At 51.7% G+C, this 18,014-nt stretch overlaps 1 protein-coding gene and 1 long non-coding RNA gene across 6 annotated transcripts; both read right to left on the minus strand.

Moving 5' to 3' along the window:
* Window positions 1-5,811: 5,811 nt before the first annotated feature.
* LOC309842659 (type III endosome membrane protein TEMP) lies at window positions 5,812-9,775 on the minus strand. Of its 4 annotated transcripts, none has more exons than XM_082687171.1 (4): window positions 9,406-9,493; window positions 8,233-8,263; window positions 7,121-7,237; window positions 5,812-6,992 (listed from the first exon to the last, which is right to left on the minus strand). In XM_082687171.1, exons 3-4 carry the CDS (start codon window positions 7,137-7,139, stop codon window positions 6,673-6,675), a joined length of 339 nt encoding a protein of 112 aa, XP_082543297.1. In that variant the 5' UTR covers window positions 7,140-7,237; window positions 8,233-8,263; window positions 9,406-9,493; the 3' UTR covers window positions 5,812-6,672. The 4 variants fall into 4 exon arrangements, with proteins under 4 accessions (XP_082543297.1, XP_082543296.1, XP_082543294.1 ...); XM_082687170.1 differs by having other exon boundaries at window positions 8,190-8,263; window positions 9,406-9,456; XM_082687168.1 differs by lacking the exons at window positions 8,233-8,263; window positions 9,406-9,493 and adding an exon at window positions 9,500-9,775.
* Window positions 9,776-12,721: 2,946 nt separating this feature from the next.
* LOC309842663 lies at window positions 12,722-16,384 on the minus strand. 2 transcript variants are annotated; one of them, XR_014299723.1, is made up of 4 exons: window positions 15,716-16,384; window positions 15,340-15,473; window positions 14,462-14,558; window positions 12,722-13,899 (listed from the first exon to the last, which is right to left on the minus strand). It is a non-coding gene; the product is annotated as an uncharacterized lncRNA (long non-coding RNA). The 2 variants fall into 2 exon arrangements; XR_014299724.1 differs by having other exon boundaries at window positions 12,722-14,558.
* Between the last annotated feature and the right edge of the window lie 1,630 nt (window positions 16,385-18,014).

Consider the following 18,014-nt stretch of genomic DNA (forward strand, 5'->3'; position numbering starts at 1 on the left):
ACTTGGCTTCCTCAAGGAAACGGACAGTTTGTGGGGCCCGAACCCAAGCGTTCATGGCCGGGAGGCAAGGGTACACCCAGGGAGAGGCCCTGGGCCAGTCCCAGGCTTCAGCAGCTCCATAGTAGGTGACACCATTGCTTACGGTGAGGAGGACGCCAGTGAAGGATTTTAAGCCGAGGAATGGCCTGGTTGGAATTGTGGTTTAGGATAGTCATTCTGCCCGCATTGTAGGGAATTAACTGGCAGGGGCAAAATCAGGGACAAGGGGACTCCTTTGGGGGTGAATGGCATCCCCAGATGGGAGATGATGGGGGCCCAGACAAAGGGGTGGCTGTCAGGACAGAGTGAAACACAACACATCTGATGGACATTCGAAGGGTGGGACCAACCCGTCCTTGCGACTGAGCCGCTTTTTAAGATGGGAGAGATGCGATGTGTTGATAGAATGCGGACAGAACCAGAAGTTTAAGACAGAAGGCAGAGAAGAGGCTGTTCTTAACGTCCCTGAGTGGAGAGGCAGGGAGGGTGGCTCCAGGGCCCGCGATGGAGGCCTTGGGCTTCCGATGCCACTTTGATAGGGGAGAAGAAAGAATGCAGACCAGGTAAGTTTGGAGCAGGAAGAGGAGGGAGGCCCTGGCTGACAACTGTTCTCTCTGTGATGCTGAGGCCATGTCAAGGAGCTGCTCAGGAGGAGATGCTGAGGCCATGTCAAGGAGCTGCTCAGGAGGAGAGGGGAATCTAGCCAAGGAGCCAATCTAGCAAGATGGCCAGTCTAGCCAATCTAGCCAATCTAGCAAGATGGCCGGAAGCCTGGAGCCCGCAGGAGGCTGGATACCAGGCAGGAACAGAGGCACGGGCAGGGTTGACCCTGGGCTCTTAACAGCACACGGGGCCTGAGATGCAGGCCTCAGGTGGAGCCCCACCTGGAATGGGCATGGGGAGACAATGGGGCAGGTGAGGTGAGGATGTTAGTGGAAGGTCGACCTAGTGGACCCTGAAATCCGAGCTGGTACTGGGTAAAGAGCAAAGCTAAGAGGGGGCTGATGGGGAGACAGTGGAGTGGTCTGGGCCTAGACAGAGGTCCCCATTGGGCAACAGGGGAGGGAGACAGAGGCACTTGCCACAGCTTCCTCCTGGGCTCAGGAGTCACATTCCAGGTTCTCCGCTGTGTTACCTGTACACCCTGATACTGGAAGAACGTGTTCCAGAAACTTTTGATCCGTTCCAATCCGGGTGGTTCTTACATCGTATCCAGTTACATCCCACAGGAGACCGCAGGCCTCTGGGGACACTCAGGTGTCTAGAGCAGCTTCCTCCAGGCCTCAGGGGACCAACACATGTCCCCTCACGCTCAGCTTTCTGCACTCAGATGGGGGCTACTTTCTCGACTGTTCCCCAGGACCCATGAGGCTCCTCGGATTTCCTGGGAAGTCAACCCCAGGGACTGGCTTGGGGCATAGCACTTCTACCCTCATGGCCTGCCCTCCCAAACCAGGCGCTTGTGCCCTGGAACTTCTCAGCTCCCATTCCCTCGGGGCTGGGGTTACCAGCCCAGGCACAGTGGGAGCAAGTCCAAGAACCAGGAGGCTCCCTCTCTAAATTTATTCATCAGTACTCTGGGGTGAGCTCACAGCGTTGCTGCTGAGTGAAGCAGGCAAGCTGCAGTTAACTTGTTTGTGCCTCAGCTTCTCAGTCTGTAAAATGGGGGTTCCTGCCCAGCAGGGCGGTTGTTCCTACTATTATTATGTTCTACAGTATCAAAGATTCTAACTCAAGTCCTTTACTGTCCTGTCCTCACTGGGTTTTCTTCTTCTTTTTTTTTTTTTTTTCTTAATATTTTGTTTATGGGGCACCTGCGTGGCTCAACCGGTTAAGCATCTGCCTTTGGCTTAGGTCATGATCCCAGGGTCCTGGGATGGAGCCCTCATTGGGCTCCCTGCTCAGAGATAAGTCTGTTTCTCCCTCTCCCTCTGCCTGCAGCTCCCCCTGCTTGTGCTCACTCTCTCTCTCTCTTCCTCTCAAATGAATAAATAAAATCTTATATATGTATATAAGATTTTATTTATTCATTTATTTATTTATTTATTTTCTATATAATATTATATATATGTATATAAGATTTTATTTATTCATTTGAGAGGAAGAGAGAGAGAGTGTGTGTGTGTGTGTGTGTGTGTGTGTGTGTGTGTGTGCACTCCCACGCACATGGGGAGGTAAGGGGAGGAGTACAGGGTGGGGGGAAGAATGCTAAGCAGGCTTCACACTGAGCACAGAGCCTGATGTGGAACTCAGTCTCACAACTGGAGATGGTGACCTGAGCCAAAATCCAGAGTCAGATGCCCAAGCAACTGAGTCACCCAGGTGCCTCAGATCTTCTGACCTGAGTCCAGGTAAACAGACACATTCAAATCTCCAGCCCAGAGTGAATGAGGAGGAAGGAGGCTTGGCAAACTTCCCCTTCAGGATGAAGACTGGCCCCCTGCTGTAGGGAGCCAGCCCTGAGGGTACCCAGAAAGATACAGCTAACACTTGCTGTGTTCTCTAGGACAGGGTGCAGAGGGCTGGGGACAGAGGCAGGCTGGGGCAAGGGTCTGAAGCCAGGGAAGGGAGGACAGAGAGGTCTGGCTGAGTCTCAGGCCTCCCACAGTTCTAGCATCCCTGGGCCTTTGAACCCGTGGACCCAAATCAAGCTCCCTCTTTGTGTACAAGAAGCCCCTCATGCAGAGCACAGTGAAAACCATGCCTCAGAGAGGAATCCAGGAAAGCCTCTCAGGACAGGGTCCAAGGTTCCTACAACCCCAGGGGCCTGCTCAGCCAGGCGTGATACCCACAGCAGGTTCTGGGAGGAAGCTCTCCCTGCCAACCCTTGCTGGGTGCTGGGCTCAGGAAAAACAAGCCCTTACCTTCCCTGGATCCCTCAGACATTCTGACTCAGGTCCTGAAGGGTATGTGACCAAGGGGACAGCTGAGCTACTCTCTAGCCCAGAACTCAGACAGGACAACCCCTCCACATAGGCACTGAGGGGGCATAAGCATAGGGAACAGGCCCAGCTGCATTTCCAGCAGCTCTTCCCTCGCTCAGGACGTGCCCTCAGCCCCCTAGTTCTGCTACTCAAGGTCCTTCTCAAGGTCTCAGGCTGGGGCAGCCTATGCTGCTGTTCCAGACACGGGGCCTTTCCAGGCCTGCAAGGGTCAGACGGTCTCTGGACTCAGGAACAACAGCGAGGGCTGGTGACACATGCACTGGGCTCCCCTGCCACTTCCTTCTCTGCTGACAAGTCCTTGAACGTCAGTTTCCCTAGTTGGTCCTCCACCCAGGCCCCGATCTCATTCACTCCTGGGTCTCAGTGACCCCATTGCAGAGTAGTCCCGAACCCACACCGGCAGGCCGGACTTCTCCCAGGTGACTCCAGCTGTCCCTGAGCATCTCCCCCTGGAAATCGCCCATCAAGCATTGAATCCTTGTTCCCTCAAAGCCGGCCCCTCCCCAAGGCACCCAGCCACCCGACCGGAAATCAAGGTGACTTTGTTGCCTCCTTCCTACTCCCCACATCCAGGAGCAGCAAGCCCTCCATTCCTGCCTCCCTGTGTGTCTGGAATCTCTGTTCCCCGCCATATCCTAGGCAGGTCTTACCTCCCTTGGGGTCTCTCCCTCCTGACCCATTGGCCCGGCATCCAGAATGACTTTTCTTTTTTTTTTTTTTTAAGATTTATTTATTTATTTGACAGACACAGATCACAAGTAGGCAGAGAGGCAGACAGAGAGAGAGGAGGAAGCAGGCTCCCTGCTGAGCAGAGAGCCGGATGTGGGGCTCGATCCCAGGACCCTGAGATCATGACCTGAGCCGAAAGCAGAGGCTTAACCCACTGAGCCACCCAGGCACCCCCAGAATGACTTTTCTATCATGATTACATCACTCCCTGACTGTCCACAGCGGAGCCTCAGCTGCTCTCATATTGAAATGCAAGCTCTCTTGGCGCCAAAGCCCTAGATGATTTGGCCCACCCTTCAGCTTCGTCACTGCCCAGGGCCCCCTCGAGTCTGTCCTGCAGCCCTCCCTCACCAACCCTTTTCTCAAGCCCCTCCCTATATCAGTCCTGCCCTCACCTTCCTTCTGTGCGGGCTCCTCCTCAAAGGCCAGCGCTGCCTCCAATGGGTGTATGCGGGGTGACCATCTGATTCATGATGACTTCCCCCCTTGTCTGGGAATGACCTGGAACAAACAGGCAGGCTCCCCAAATCACATCTGCACTAACGGAGCCTGCCACCATTCAGAGCTGGTTGGACCAGTGGTGGATACTTGACCCACACTGGGCTGATGAGACTGTCACCTGAGTATTTGAAACTTGGAGTCAAGAACTTGGGGGTCCCAGGCATGGAGTCTCATTAATGTCCACAAATAAGAGTATGTTCCTGTCCTCAGGCTCCTGGTGCCACTTGCTCCCTGCCCTCCTGAGTCAGCTGTCCCTTTCATTCTCTTCCCATTGCTTGCAACCAAAAGCTTAACTTGCTCCCTTCTTCGATGCTTGCTGGGATTATTTGGTTTTCTGGTGTTGAGTTGTATAAGTGCTTTTTATCGGATATGTCATTTGCCAGTCTCCCACTTGGCAAGTTGTCTTTTAGTTTTACAGAAGACACAAATGGACGTTTCTCCAAAGAAGATATCCAGATGCCAACAGATACATGAAAAGACGCTCAATGTCACTCCGGCATCAGGGAAATGCAAATCAAAGCCACAATGAGCTATCCCCTCACACTGGTCAGAATGGCTAAAATAAGAGGATATGGAGGATGGGAGAAAGGGAAATCTCGTGCACCACTGGTGGGAATGCAAACCGGTGCAGCCATTCTGGAAAACAGTATGGAGGTTCCTGAAAAATCTTAAAAAAGAACTAGCCTACAACCCAGGATTCACACTACTAGGTATTTATTTACCCAAAGAATTCAAAAGGATACATGCACCCCTATGTTTATTGCAGCGTTATTTACAATAGCCAAATTACGAAAGCAGCCCCAGTGTCCATCAACAGATGAATGGAGAAGGAAGAAGTGGTACACACAGACACATACACACACACACAGACACACACACACACACACACACACACACACAGGAATACTACTCAGCTCTAAAAAAGAATGAAATCTTGCCATTTGCAATGACATGGATAGATCTAGAGAGTATAATGCTAAGCAAAATAAGTCAGAGAAAGACAAACAGCATAGGATTTCACCCATACATGGAATTTAACAAATGAACAAACGGGAAAAAAAGAGAAACCAAGAAACAACCCTTAACTACAGAGAGCAAACTGATGGTTACGGGGGGCAGGGCGGGGCAAGGGGACGGGGGAACTAGGGGGTGGGGATTAAGAGTACACTTGTCATGATGAGCACCAGGTAATGTATGGAATTGTTGAATATCACACACACACACACACACACACAACTGCCTCCTTTGCCCCAATCTCCCCACCAGCAAGGATGTACCTGCCTTCCTCCTCTTGATCAACTGTTGATAAAGTCTCCCACATCTGACTCCCTCCCTCGCTTTTTTTTTTTTTAAGATTTTATTTATTTATTTGACAGAGGGAGCGAGGTCACGGGTAGGCAGAGAGGCAGGCAGAGAGAGAGAGGGGGAAGCAGGCTCCCTGCTGAGCAGAGGGCCCGACGTGGGGCTGGATCCCAGGACCCTGAGATCATGACCTGAGCGGAAGGTGGAGGCTTAAACCACTGAGCCAGCCAGGTGCCCCGACAAGGAACACTTTACCCACAAGTCCCAATTCAGGAAAATAAAAAATCAGTGACTCTTTTTTACTTTCATTTAAAATGAAAATCAATTTATTACTACCTGTGAAAAATGTCATGTAACCATGTAGATTACTCACTTCATTGAAAAAAATTCAGTAGGAAGGTTGGCACACTGGTTTTCACCCGCTCAACTGTTATCATTCCAGCACACCAGAAATGCTGGCAGGTAGACGGGCCAGAGGGGCTCTGTTGGCCAGGGATTTTCATCACTGTCAAAGAGGATTTCTTTTTAATAGTTATTTATTTATTTGAGAGAGAGGGAGAGAGAGCACAGGCGCACTGTGAAAGCGGGGTGGGGGAGGGCAGGGAAGGACAGACGGAGAAAGAGAATCCTCAGCAGGGAGCCCGGTGTAGGGCTCAATCCCAGGACCCTGAGATCATGACCTGAGCTGAAATCAAGAGCCAGCCGCTCCACCAAGTGAGTCCCCCTCCGGGTCCCCTCTGTCACAGAGGATTTGAGAGAACAGAAGGGCAGTGTAGGCCCGGGAGAGCATGTGAGGAAAAAGCGCATGGAAAAACACCATGTGGGAGAACAGAAATAACAAATAATTCGTTTAGTAGGGAGTGAAGTTGGGAAAGGCAAGAAAGGGAATCAAGAGGTCGAAAGAGGCCTTATTTCCCAGGTCAGGCCCTTGTGGTTGTCCTGAGAACAGCAGGGAGCCATTGAGGGTTACAGAGCAAGAGAAGGTTTGTCACTTTAGTAGCCAGTGTCAGGGTAAGAAGGGATGCTCTACCCCTGGTTCGCCCTGAAGCCCTAGATACCTCTGTCCCTGAGCCTCACGGTCCTCGTGGAGTCTCCATTATCCTTACATTGTCAGGTATGGGCACGGGGTTAGGGTGGGGTGTCCGGAGATCGGGGCTCAGAAGGATAAGTTGTCCCTGCTACCCTCGGTCCCCAGCCCGCCAACCCCGGGCTGAATGTAATTGTCCTCGATGAAGCCATCATCATCCTCTTCGGCCACCTCCGGGCAGATCCCCTTCCCTGTCCTGGGCAGCGGGCGGTGCTGGTAGCTGGCACGGTATTTGCGGCAGACGTGGCATTTGGCAGCAAGTGCGATGAGGAGAGAGAGGACCACGGCCCCCAGCACAACCCCTACCAGCACGGGCCATGCCCGGGCCCCAGTGCCCACTCCAGGGGACATGGACGATGCTGTTGGGAGCTCTGAGGGCTCCACAGTGGCTGCAGAGGAAGGGACAGCATTATGGATGGGGACCCCAGCTGGGTTCCCTGGGGAAACCGAAAGGTGTGGGGCGGGGTCCTTCTCCCAACCTCTCCCCACTGCCCTGGCCTCCTTCCCACTCACTCACTTTGGTTTGTCTCACGCATGGAGGGGCCTGAAGACACCGGTGAGCCTCGGCTTCTGCCAGAAAAGATTGAGCTCCAAGGAAACCCCCAGATGCCAGGCAGCCCCAGAGGCCAGAGTCCTAGAACATACACACACAAGAGGGTGTCCGGGGAGCACAGGTGCTCGTTCTCAGGCAGACGCACAGCCATGTGAGGGCACTGCACAATCTCTGGACACCAGACAGTTGGCCGCAACCAGCTGTGCACAAAAGAGAAAGAGCCGCACACCTAGAAATTGGCTCTCTGTAAGGGAAAGCTGCAGGGTCCGGCTCTGCAAGCCTCAGAAAAAAATCAATGCGGGAACTTACTCAATGTTACGTCTGATTTAAGCTCCGGACAATGTGCTCACAGAACCCTGTAAATGTGGGTATAAACAGGATCCCCTCTCTGTAGATGAGGAGTCTGAGGCCCAGAAGGGTGAACTAACTCAGTCAATGTCCCAGGACTTGAACCCAGGTCTCTGAAACCAAGGTCCAGAGTCCAGTCTGCTATACCACTTGGATGGGAAAGGGGGGCAGAGGCAGTTCTGGCTCCCAGGGGGTGGACAACAGCAATTGCTTAGAGCTGATGAACCAAAGTAGAGACCACATGTGGAGGAGAGTGCCAGTCCCTGCCCAGTCAGGGGACCCCACTCCTCAGTCAGGAGCTCCTGCTACCCAACCTTGACTCTCTTAGCTCTTCAGACACATCCCTTGTCCATTGGCCTCCATTTGCCCCCAAGGGAGGCAGTATTCAGGGAGTAGCCAAATGAAGATCACCTGGATCAGGAAATGATCCAGATAAGAACTACTAGGGCTATTATATATTAACTTGTAATTAAATAAATGTTTTAAAATAAGAAAAAAAAAAGAACTACTAGGGCTGGGGAGGAGCGAGAGGAGGAGCACCTGAATTAAGGGAGGATCTGAAGGAAGATCACCTAGGCCTGGGAACACCCAGCAGGAGGAGCACCTAAGTCAGAGGAATGTCTGGGGGAGCAACACCTGAATCTGAGGAGTATCTAGAGGAAGAGCACCTAGGTTAGGGAAGTACCTGTCAGAGGAACAGCTAGGGCTGCAGATTATCAGAGGAGTACCTGGGGAGGAGTATCCAAGCCAGGAAAGCACCTAGGAGAGTAGCGTCTAGTTTAGGGGAGTACCTCCCATGTTTTTTAATAACCTTCCTGAAACCCTCCCTCGTCTCCTCCAACCTGTCACCAAGACTCATGAGTTCTTCTTGGAACTAAACATCTCTGGAATGGCTCTGCCCCTCCCCTGCACCCCACCGCCACTGCCCTAGTCCAAGCCACCTTCATCTACGGGACCTCCTAATCCATCTTGCCCTGCCTCCAGTCCATTCCCAGGAGGCATGAGCCTTAAAGCCCAAATCTGACCCCATCACTCCCCAACTCTTAAACATCCTTCTACCGTTCCCCAAGCCCTCGGGGCTACATGAAGATTCTCAGCCTTTTCTCCAGAATCCAGGCTCCAGAATCCAGCACATGGCCCTTGGGCCAAACTAGCCCTCTTGTCCACAGTTCCCTCCCCCATGCTATACACACACACACACACACACACACACACACACACACACACCTCACCTCCCTCTTGTTGCCCAGCCATCCCATCCCTCCAGGCCAAATCAGACCACACCCTCCTGTGAGACTGTCCCAGGACCCCCTTGGAGGACCCCTTCCCTGCCCTACGCAGTCAACTACCCAGCAGAAGTGGCCAGTTACTAGATGGGCAGCTGCCTGGGGCCAAGGACCAGTCTGGTTCATGGGTGGCCTGGTGCTAACGGAGAGTTGGTGCTCAGCTAGTGGAGAGCTGATGCTCAGCTGCTCAGTGCGGGTAGGAGAAGAAGAAGGGGGAGCTGGAGAGTGAAGCGGGGCATCAGAAAGGAGGGCTCAATCACTCATTCTCTCACTGGGTGCCTATTCTGGGCCCCACCATAGGCACTGGATCTTCAGGAAATCAGATTTTAAATGGAAATGAATTGTATTCAAATGGATATCTCTAAAATTTCACTCCTACTCTTTTCCTGCCTGCCCTGCCCCTGTGACTCCTTCTCAAGGACACACACACCCCCACAGGCTGTCACCCTACCCCCACATGTCACATCTCTTCCTTCCACAAACACACAGTCTCTGATCTCACAGACGTACACACTCCACCCTGGTTTGGGGCTCCTTTTAAAATTCCCAGGAGCCCTCAGAGATCTGTTTGATCCCCCTCCCAGGCCCCCCAAAGTCTTCCCCTCTGCTCCCCACCTGTAGGAACTGTGCAGAGTCCAAGGAGGAAGCTTCCGGCTGGGGCGGGCAGAACGCGGACAGGTGGGTGGGCCCGAGCTGCCACCTGACACACCTGGCGACGCGGCCGGCAGGCGGGGCCTAATCCTCAGGTGAGGGCGGAGGGCCAGGCTGCAGGAGAAGCCTCCAATCCGGAGGTTTACTCTTCTGGCTCGGCTTTTGCAGGGAACCTTCTGGCTCAGGCACCACCCCCACCCTCTGCGCCCGGTGAGAAGTCGGGGGAGGGGGAGGCGTGTTCCTGGGATCCAGAGGGGGCGTTCAACAGGCTCTGGAAGGAGCAGGCAGGCAGGCATCTCAGCGGAGCGACTGCTCAGGTCGACGGCCCCATAAGCTAGTTTCCCATGACCTGTACAAAGTCTAGAGTGGAAGGGGGAGTTTTGCAGGCCCGGTAAGGCAGTGGGACGGAACTGGAGGGGAGAGGGAGGGAGTTCCTCCCTGCAAACCCACAGGCACCGAGGACACTCAGAATGGCCTGCAAAAATGTTTGTGAGCAGACGCTGGGGGGCTGGGGGTAGGGGGTGGGGAATGTTGAGGTCAATGGAAAATGTACCGGTGCCCTTGGGGTTTACTTGTGTGCCTAGGTGTGCATCAGGATAGAGGCTTCGAGCCCTGTCATCTGGATCTGGATCTCGAGGATCCTGGGAGCCCACAGAGCCAGCTCTGAACCTTTCCCTCTTGCCTTCCTCCTCATCCCCAGACCTAGCGCCTTCTTGTCCTTTAAGACCTAGCTCAGAGTCACCTTCCCGAGCATTAGGTCTGGGCAGACTAGTCCTGCCTTCTCCCTGCAAGCCCCACTTTCTTGCCCAGGGCACCCTGGGTGCTGCCTCCCAGGAGCTTTCCTGGTGCTCCACCGCCCTCCGCCACCACCCATCCCCCGTCCTGATCCTGACAGCAGGGTTCCTGGCCCCTGACACTGGGCAGATTCTCAATAAATATTGAAAGGAGGAAGAGTACAAACGAGGAAGTCACAGGGAACCACGGGGCACAGCCAGAGCAAGGGCTACCCCTAGGGTGTGTCAGTGGGACCCCGGGACAACCAAGTGGAGGTCAGTTCCTGCAGGACTTTGAATATCTTAGCTTGGAGTTGAATTCCTGCTGCCAGTGGCCCCTTCTAGAACTCTCCTGCCTGGTCCGTCATCTGCCTGGGCACACTGCGCCAGCCACACCAGACTGTTCTCTATTCCTCCGACCCATACGGTCTTCCCCCCCAGGCTTTGCTTGGGCTCTTTCTGGGACCCCAACCCCGCCCTCCAGCCCCTACCCCTACGCGTCATCTCCCACCTGGCTGATTATTTTTTTTTTAAGATTTTATTTATTTATTGGACAGAGAGAGATCCCAAGTAGGCAGAGAGGCAGGCAGAGAGAGAAAGGAGGCTCCACGCTGAGCAGAGGGCTCGATGTGGGGACTCAATGCCAGGACCCTGAGATCATGACCTGAGCCACTCAGGCGCCCCCTGGCTGATTATTCTTGCCAGACCAACTCATGGCTCAGGCGCCAGCTCCAGTGCTTCTCTATCTAAAGGAGCCTTCCCTGACATGCCCTTGTCTGGGTCCCTACCCACCTCCTCTGTGCCCCACAGACATGCCCTGACTGCACAGTATTGTGATTTTCTCTTCATCTGGCACAGTCCTCTATGAGCCAGTAAACTCTGGGAGAAGGGTCTGTGTCTGTCTTATTCCTCTCCACATCCCCAATATCTAAAGTGGCCGTAATAGATGCTTCTGAAATAAATGAATGAGAGGAAACTGAATAGTATCCCAGATGGGGCAGTAAGGAACCAAGGAAGGTCTGGGATCTTGCCCTTGAAATAAGAGCATCATCATAAGATTCAAAAGCTATTCACTGAACACCTACCAGTCCCCACGTGGAACCTACCGTTCCCAGGCACTGTGCTGGTTCTTTTTTTAATTGAGGTATTCATATAGCATAACTCATGATTCATGTAAGAAATTCACCATTTTAGCCACTTTTCAGGGCACAGTTCAGTGGCATTTGGTACATTTGGAACGTTGTACAAGCATCCCTCTATCTAGTCTAAAACACTTGCATCACACCAGAAGAGCACCTCACCCCATTAAGTAGTCATTCCCCATTTCCTCATCCCTCCAGCCTCCAGCAACCACTAATCTGCTTTTTGTCTCTGTGGATTTGCCTATACTGGGTATTTCATACAAATCTAATCATATTTGTGCCAGATTTTTTATGAACGATTTCATTTAAACTTCCTAACTATACTATGAAATAGATGTTAGTTATGCCTTTGACAGATGATGAAAATAAGGCCCTGAGAAGGTATTTTGCATGAAGTTCCACAGAAGAAAACAAGTAAAGGTCTGCACATCCATCAGTAATTTATTCAATGAATATTTATTTTTTATTGTTATTTTTACAAATAGGCAGAGGGAGAGGGAGAAGCAGGCTCCCTGCAGAGCAGGGGAAGCCTGATATGGGACTCAATCCCAGGATTCTGGAATCATGACCTGATCTGAAGGCTCACTTAACCAACTGAGCCACCCAGGCACCTTCAATGAATATTTATTGAATGCCCGTCACAGAGCCACTACCAGCCCATACAACACAAATTGCAGAACAACAGAAGGCAACCTGCTGGATGGCCCCAGTGCATGGAAAGCAGGGAACAGGCTGGATGTCAGCACCTGCTCCTCAGCCAGGAACTCTGATGCAGTGAACAACCCTTACAACCCTCCATGGCAACCATGGCATGCCCTGGCAACCATGTGACAAGCTCAGTGCTAGCACTGGGGACAGAGTTCCCACCACCATACAGCTTTCCTTCTGGTTAGGAAGGCAGACAATACACAAGTCAAGAAATAGATAAGATTAGTTCAGATACTGAGTGCTATGAAAAGGAAAGTAGCTTCATGTGATAGAGACTTGTACAGGTGGCTGTTACTCTACATCAGATAGTCAAAAAAAAAAAAAAAGATGGGACTCACAGAAGAAGGAATGTTTGAGTTGAGATCTGACTAAAAGTAGGATAGCAATCATGCCAGTATCTGGGGGAAGAACATTCCAGAAAGAGGTAACAGCCAGAACAAAGACCAATAGGTGGGAACATGTTGGTTCATACAAGCAACAGAAAAGAGGCTAGCTGAAGGGAGCACAGTGGGGAGAATGGAAGGGGCTATGTGGGGCCAACTCATGTCGGGCCTTATCCTTCCTTCCGTCAGTGAGAGGGGCTGACCTTCTTTCCCAGGTCAGTTGGGAGGCTGTGGCTATCATTCACGAGAGAGAGAATGTGGCAGGTGGAAAGGGGAGAAGGGCTCAGACTCTTCAGGTATGTTCTAAAGGTAAAGCCCATGTAATTTTCTGATGGGGTGTGGGGTTTGAGGAAGCAAAAAAAAGAACCAAGAATCCCTCCAGAGTTTTGAGTGAGCAGCTAGTGGGATGGAGTCGTCATTTACTGAAATGCAAAGACTCTGAAAGGGGAAGATCTGGCAGGGCAGTCAGGACCTCAGTTGTGGGCACGCTGGCCGTGAGATGCCCATGAGACATCCAAGTAACATCCTAAGTACGCAGTACCAGGAACTAGCCTGAATGTGGCAGGAAGGGAAGAGTTAGACATGTAAGTTTGAGAACCAGCACCATGTGGACGATTTTTGAAGCCAGCCATCTAGATGAGATGCCCCAAAGGAAACGTGGAAAGAGAGGAGGGCCGAGCCTTCAAGCTTGCCAGGAGCAGAGGCTGGGGAGGGGAGGAGAAGCAGGAAAGGAGCCTAGGACTGGCCAGCGTGGTAGGAGGCCGACACCCCAGAGAGGTGTCCCGGAGGCCAGAGAAGCAAGCGTTTCAAGGGTGAGGGCTCAGTTAGCTATGGCCGATGCTGACAGGAGGTCAGCCCAGCTACGGACTGAGAATTGACTTTGAAATTGGCCATGTGGAGGTCCCTGGCAGCCGTGACAAGAGCAGTTCCACAGTGCGGTGGGGACAAATGCCCATCGGGGCATGGCGTATGATGCACGAGCCATGCACGAGCTGGGAGCAGAGGAAGTAAAGGCAACTCTGCCAAGGGATTTTGCTGTAAAGGAGTAAAAGGAGCAGAAGGGCAGACTCTAGAAGAAGGTGTGGGACCCAGGGAGGATTTTTTTTTTTTTTAAAGGTTAGGAGCCTTTAGACTGTCTGTGTCTGCTGTTAGGAATAATCCAGGAGAGACAGGAAACTGATGACACAAAGAGAGAAGAGACAATGGGAGTGTGAGTCCTTAGGCATCAAGGGGTGTGGAGTCAAGGTGGAGGGTTGGCACTGGCCTTGAGCAGGGAGACTCCCTCTGACGAAAGTGGAGTGCACAGGTGAAATGATAGGGAGCCTTAGGGAGTTTTCTTCTGGTGGCTTCTGTTTTTCCAGAGAAACAGGAAGCAATGTCATCAGCTCATGATGAAGAGTGGGGGGGGGGGGGTGTTGGTACTGGGATTCTAGAAGATGTAAATTCCTCAGCCTGGGGTTTGGGAGAGAGAATCGTTGGGTCAGGATTGCGGATTTGTCCAGCAAATCTGATACAGCCAGAGAGGGGCAAGGGAACTGAGCTGTGGGCAACAGAGGTGTTGCCCTGCTGGCCCATGCAATCTGGGCCAGGAGGATGTGAGGGCCAGGTGCAGGAGGTGTGAGGGGTCCCAAAAAAAAAGTGGTGGGATGGACAAATTTTAGAGCCATTGCTGGTTGTGCCAGAGAGAGTAGGTTGAAAAAATAGGAGGTGGTCAGCAGCAGACTGTGCCAAATGGAAATAGAGGTTATCCAGAGGATGCTGTTCTTCATACAGACATGCCCTCCAATATGAACCATGGGGTGGTCCTGAGATGGGCGTCTATGGACCGATGATGGTCTTACTATGCCCTGAAGTACATTAATTCCACCTGCTAATCAGAGGACTGAAGAAACCCCGCTAATAACTCTATGAGTAAATGGAAGAGACGGGATTCGAACCCGGCTCTTCTGACTCTAAGTCCAGCACCTGTCCAGTTATATCCCAGCTAGATCCCTCTTCTGTCAGTAAAACTTACCATCGAGGGAGTTCCATTCCTTACAATCATTTGCAGTGACAGACAACAGTCCCTTCAAAGATTGGATTGTATCTCCCAAAGGAAATGGAGAGTGCTGCTAATAGAAGAACAGGGAATGGATGCTGAGGAAGCAAAGAACAAGGTGTCCTGCTCCCCATCTTACACCCACTCCCTTCTCCATGGGACCTAGCCCCTCCCTGGGCTCGTCCCGGGGGTCTTAGCCTCGGGGTGGTTGCGGTCCCCTTTGGAGAAGCTGATGCGAGCAGGAAGATGCTAGTGAGCACAGTTACAAACACGCTCACGGGTCTGTATGGAGTAGGTGCTCACTAAAAACTCATCATGAAGATGAATCCTTGGAAGTTCGGGGGCTCACCTGCTCTTCCCAGGAGAAGAACTGGTGTTAACCCTTCACACTCTGTATGCAGGAAGCTCTATTTTGTTGTAAACAGGTGGACCCTTGAAATAGGTAGAGAACCCCTTCTTCTTGTAAGCCACTGGAGGGTGGCCTGTCCCTGGAGGCTGGCCCTGTCCCCACTCCTGGTCTGCCAGCACTGACCTCCTGGACATGCCCCAGCATTCGGAGCATCCCTGAAGTGGCCCCAGTGGGCAATGGTCTCGAAGCTCAGTGAAACAAATCCTCTTACCTCATCATCACCAAAAGTCACACTTCACTGAGGTAAGCTCGAAGGATTTATCCCAGTGGAGCTTCCCAGACCCAGACCTGAGACTAGGGAAACATTGGAGATGGAAGCTTCCAGTCCTTCCTCAAGGAGGAAAAACCTGTCCAGGGCCACAGAATTCCAAGAAGCCCTGAAGGAAGCGCTTACCAAGCTTCTTCTAGCCCCAACCACACCACCCTGAAACTCCAGTATGATTACCTCAGACGGTTGCCACATTAGTCCAACATCCGGGTTCCTGGGACAACTTCTTCCCAAGCTGCCAGCTCCATCTTGCCACATTGGATATGAGATAGCGGTCTGAGGCCCCCCATGATCAATTATCTCTGGAGTAACTGGACCAGGAGGACTGAGCTCAGCAGACCTGGCAGGGGATGACTCCACCCTCTCCTGAGGGATGACATGCCCAGGCAAGTGGCCAAGGGGCAGACCAGCTAGACAGAGTGACCCCATCATGCTGCCCCACCCAGCCCTGCCTCCCCAGGTCCCATGCAAGGGGAGCAGTCGTCTCCCCCACATTCTTGCTTTCTCACAGGGCTCTGGTAATAAAGGGGAAAGGGGAAAAGCTGGTGCCCACCTGTGAGTCCCTGGGTGTGTTGGGGCCATTCCCGTGTGGAAATCTTCTGGTGGCAGGTGCCACTTACGGCTGAAAGGAGGCTTGTCCCCCATGGGGGCAGGGAACCTGGTGTTGCTGTACTAGCATCCGTTCCTCAGGGCGGTGGCCAGGATGGTGCTGGCAAAGCACCAGAGTGCTTCCAGGAGAAAAGTGTCTCAAGAAGAGTGGGAGTTGAGGCCCTGCCTTCAGACGTTTCCGTGTCATCGCTGTGTCACCAGCAATGGGTCACGGAGCTCATGGATTTGTGCTGTCATTACCATTTCTCCTCAAGCAATCTTTGAAGTGAGATTGAACAAGTGGGAAGCACCCCTTTTGCCACCCCCCCCCCCCAGGGTTGTGGATTCTGCCCTAATGTGTGGCTGTGGCCTCTGGTGGCCGCTTTCTCTCATCAAATGTGCTTTGTATTCTAAGGAGGCCTGCTATTGTTTGAGGCAGAAGGACAATGAGTCATTTGTGTTGCATGCTATTGGTTCTAGGATTTCAGGGTGGCAAGGGTGAAGCAAGGTCCCCGTGGGCCTCCAAGGCCAGACACCCTGAAAAGTCGTGCCTGCCCATCTTTATTGGGCCCCCACACGACCGTAACCCAGCTGCCTGTAAGAAGCTTGCATGTCCTCACCTGTAAGATGCAGAAAATAATAACGAAATGTACCTCAAAGGCAGAGAGCCCATGAGAAGTCATCAGCACCCTTTCCCAGTACCTGTAACTATTCCGCAACTGTTATTCACAGTGATGGATGTTCGTTCTACACCAGGCTCTCCTGCTTGTGTTACTGGGTCGTTTTCATTCCGACCAGGGTCAATAAACACCTGTTATGTTTGAAGAAAGTCCTGAGCTTGGAACTGTCTGAACCCTCCATGGGGTGTTCATTCCAGCTTCTGGCCTCATAGGGTTTCTCAGGGCCAAATGGCCTTTGTCGAGCAGTTTGCATGAAAGGGACTTCATTCAAAGCCTTGTCGGATGAACTGGGGCTTCCTTTAAATAAGGGCTTGTTTTCAGAGCTTTCTCTCTCCAACAAGGAGAAAGAATACAATGGATTCCAAGTAATCTGCAGTCCTCATCACAGCTTGTCACAAACACCTGGCACATCTTTTCAGCCCAGGGTGAAAACACACACACTCACCCACTAACTCTGGGGGCAGAGCCTCAGCCTGATGTTCCAGAAACATCTGCTGACAGACTTCCTCTCAAATACAGTTACTTCCTAGAAGAAGAGCAAAAACAGGTTTTGACTCGACAGTATGACTTTAGTTGCTGTTGAGTGTTAAGTGAAGGGACTCTTGTTAATCAACAGCTGACCTAAAAAAAATCTTAGAAGAATCACTTTTTTTTTTTTAAACCTTCTTGGCGTATCAACCTGAAGAGTGATTTGCTGGTAAAATTAAAATCGGGGTAAGGGGCGTGTAGGAATTGGGTGAACATGTCGCTTATTTCAGCCAAAAGAAAACTTCATCCATTCCGTAGGCAACATTTCACGTGGTTTTTCAAAAAGCAACTGTGACCAAGAGGAGAGAGAGAGATAAAACACTTCTGGAATATATAAAGACACCAGCATTGGGGGTTGCCCAAAACAAAGAAATATCTTAAATACTTTTCAGAATATTCTAGGAGCCAATGCACAAGGGCATGCTTTAGGAGAAGACAGGAATGTAATGGGGAGGGGAATATTGGGACCACCCATCTCCTTAGCATCAGTGAGGAAAACAAAGCCCAGCATTCAGCTTCACATACTGACTTTCCACAGCTTGTATATAACAGCTTATTGAGATCCAAGAAGCAAAGATGGAACTCTCACTCTGTTTATTTTGGAAAAATAATTGCATGGACGCCCAGGTAATCCACCCGCGCCTGGCAGGTTTCCTTGGGAGGAGTCTCTATGACTTAGCAGAGGACTGATCTGACCATTCCTATGGCCTTCATGTCAATTGTGAGGGGCAGCTTGGAGAGATTTATGTTCTTCACCATCCACGGACCCAGCCCTAAATTTTACCAGTAACTTTTTGAGCATAATTCGCATAACCCAGAGCGGTCTCAATTCCACCATTTCTGCCAGAAGACCGGGAACTTGTATACATAAAACATGAAGTTGAATTTTCAAAGGAACCTGTGGCATGTTTCCACACATATTTACATGCACTCTAAAACCCTCAGAGCAGTTTAAGAAGCCACATGGAACACCCTGGAAGACCACTGAAGGGGCATAAATCAGTGTGTGGTCTCAGTGACCTGTTGGGGCACGGGAGGCTGATGGGCCTTGGAGGG

The sequence above is a fragment of the Mustela nivalis genome, assembly GCF_964662115.1.
Source record: "Mustela nivalis genome assembly, chromosome: 10".
In the NCBI taxonomy this organism is placed as follows: Eukaryota; Metazoa; Chordata; class Mammalia; order Carnivora; family Mustelidae; genus Mustela; species Mustela nivalis.

Bases quoted from the DNA above. Each gene is read 5' to 3' on its own strand.
- LOC309842659 (XM_082687168.1), bottom strand. From the start codon at position 9,737: ATGCCTGCCTGCCTGCTCCTTCCAGAGCCTGTTGAACGCCCCCTCTGG. The intron at 7,238-9,499 runs GTGTGTCAGGTG...TGTATGTTCTAG, and splicing joins CCTGCCGGCCGCGTCGCCAG to GACTCTGGCCTCTGGGGCTG. The intron at 6,993-7,120 runs GTGAGTGAGTGG...CTTCCTCTGCAG, and splicing joins CATGCGTGAGACAAACCAAA to CCACTGTGGAGCCCTCAGAG.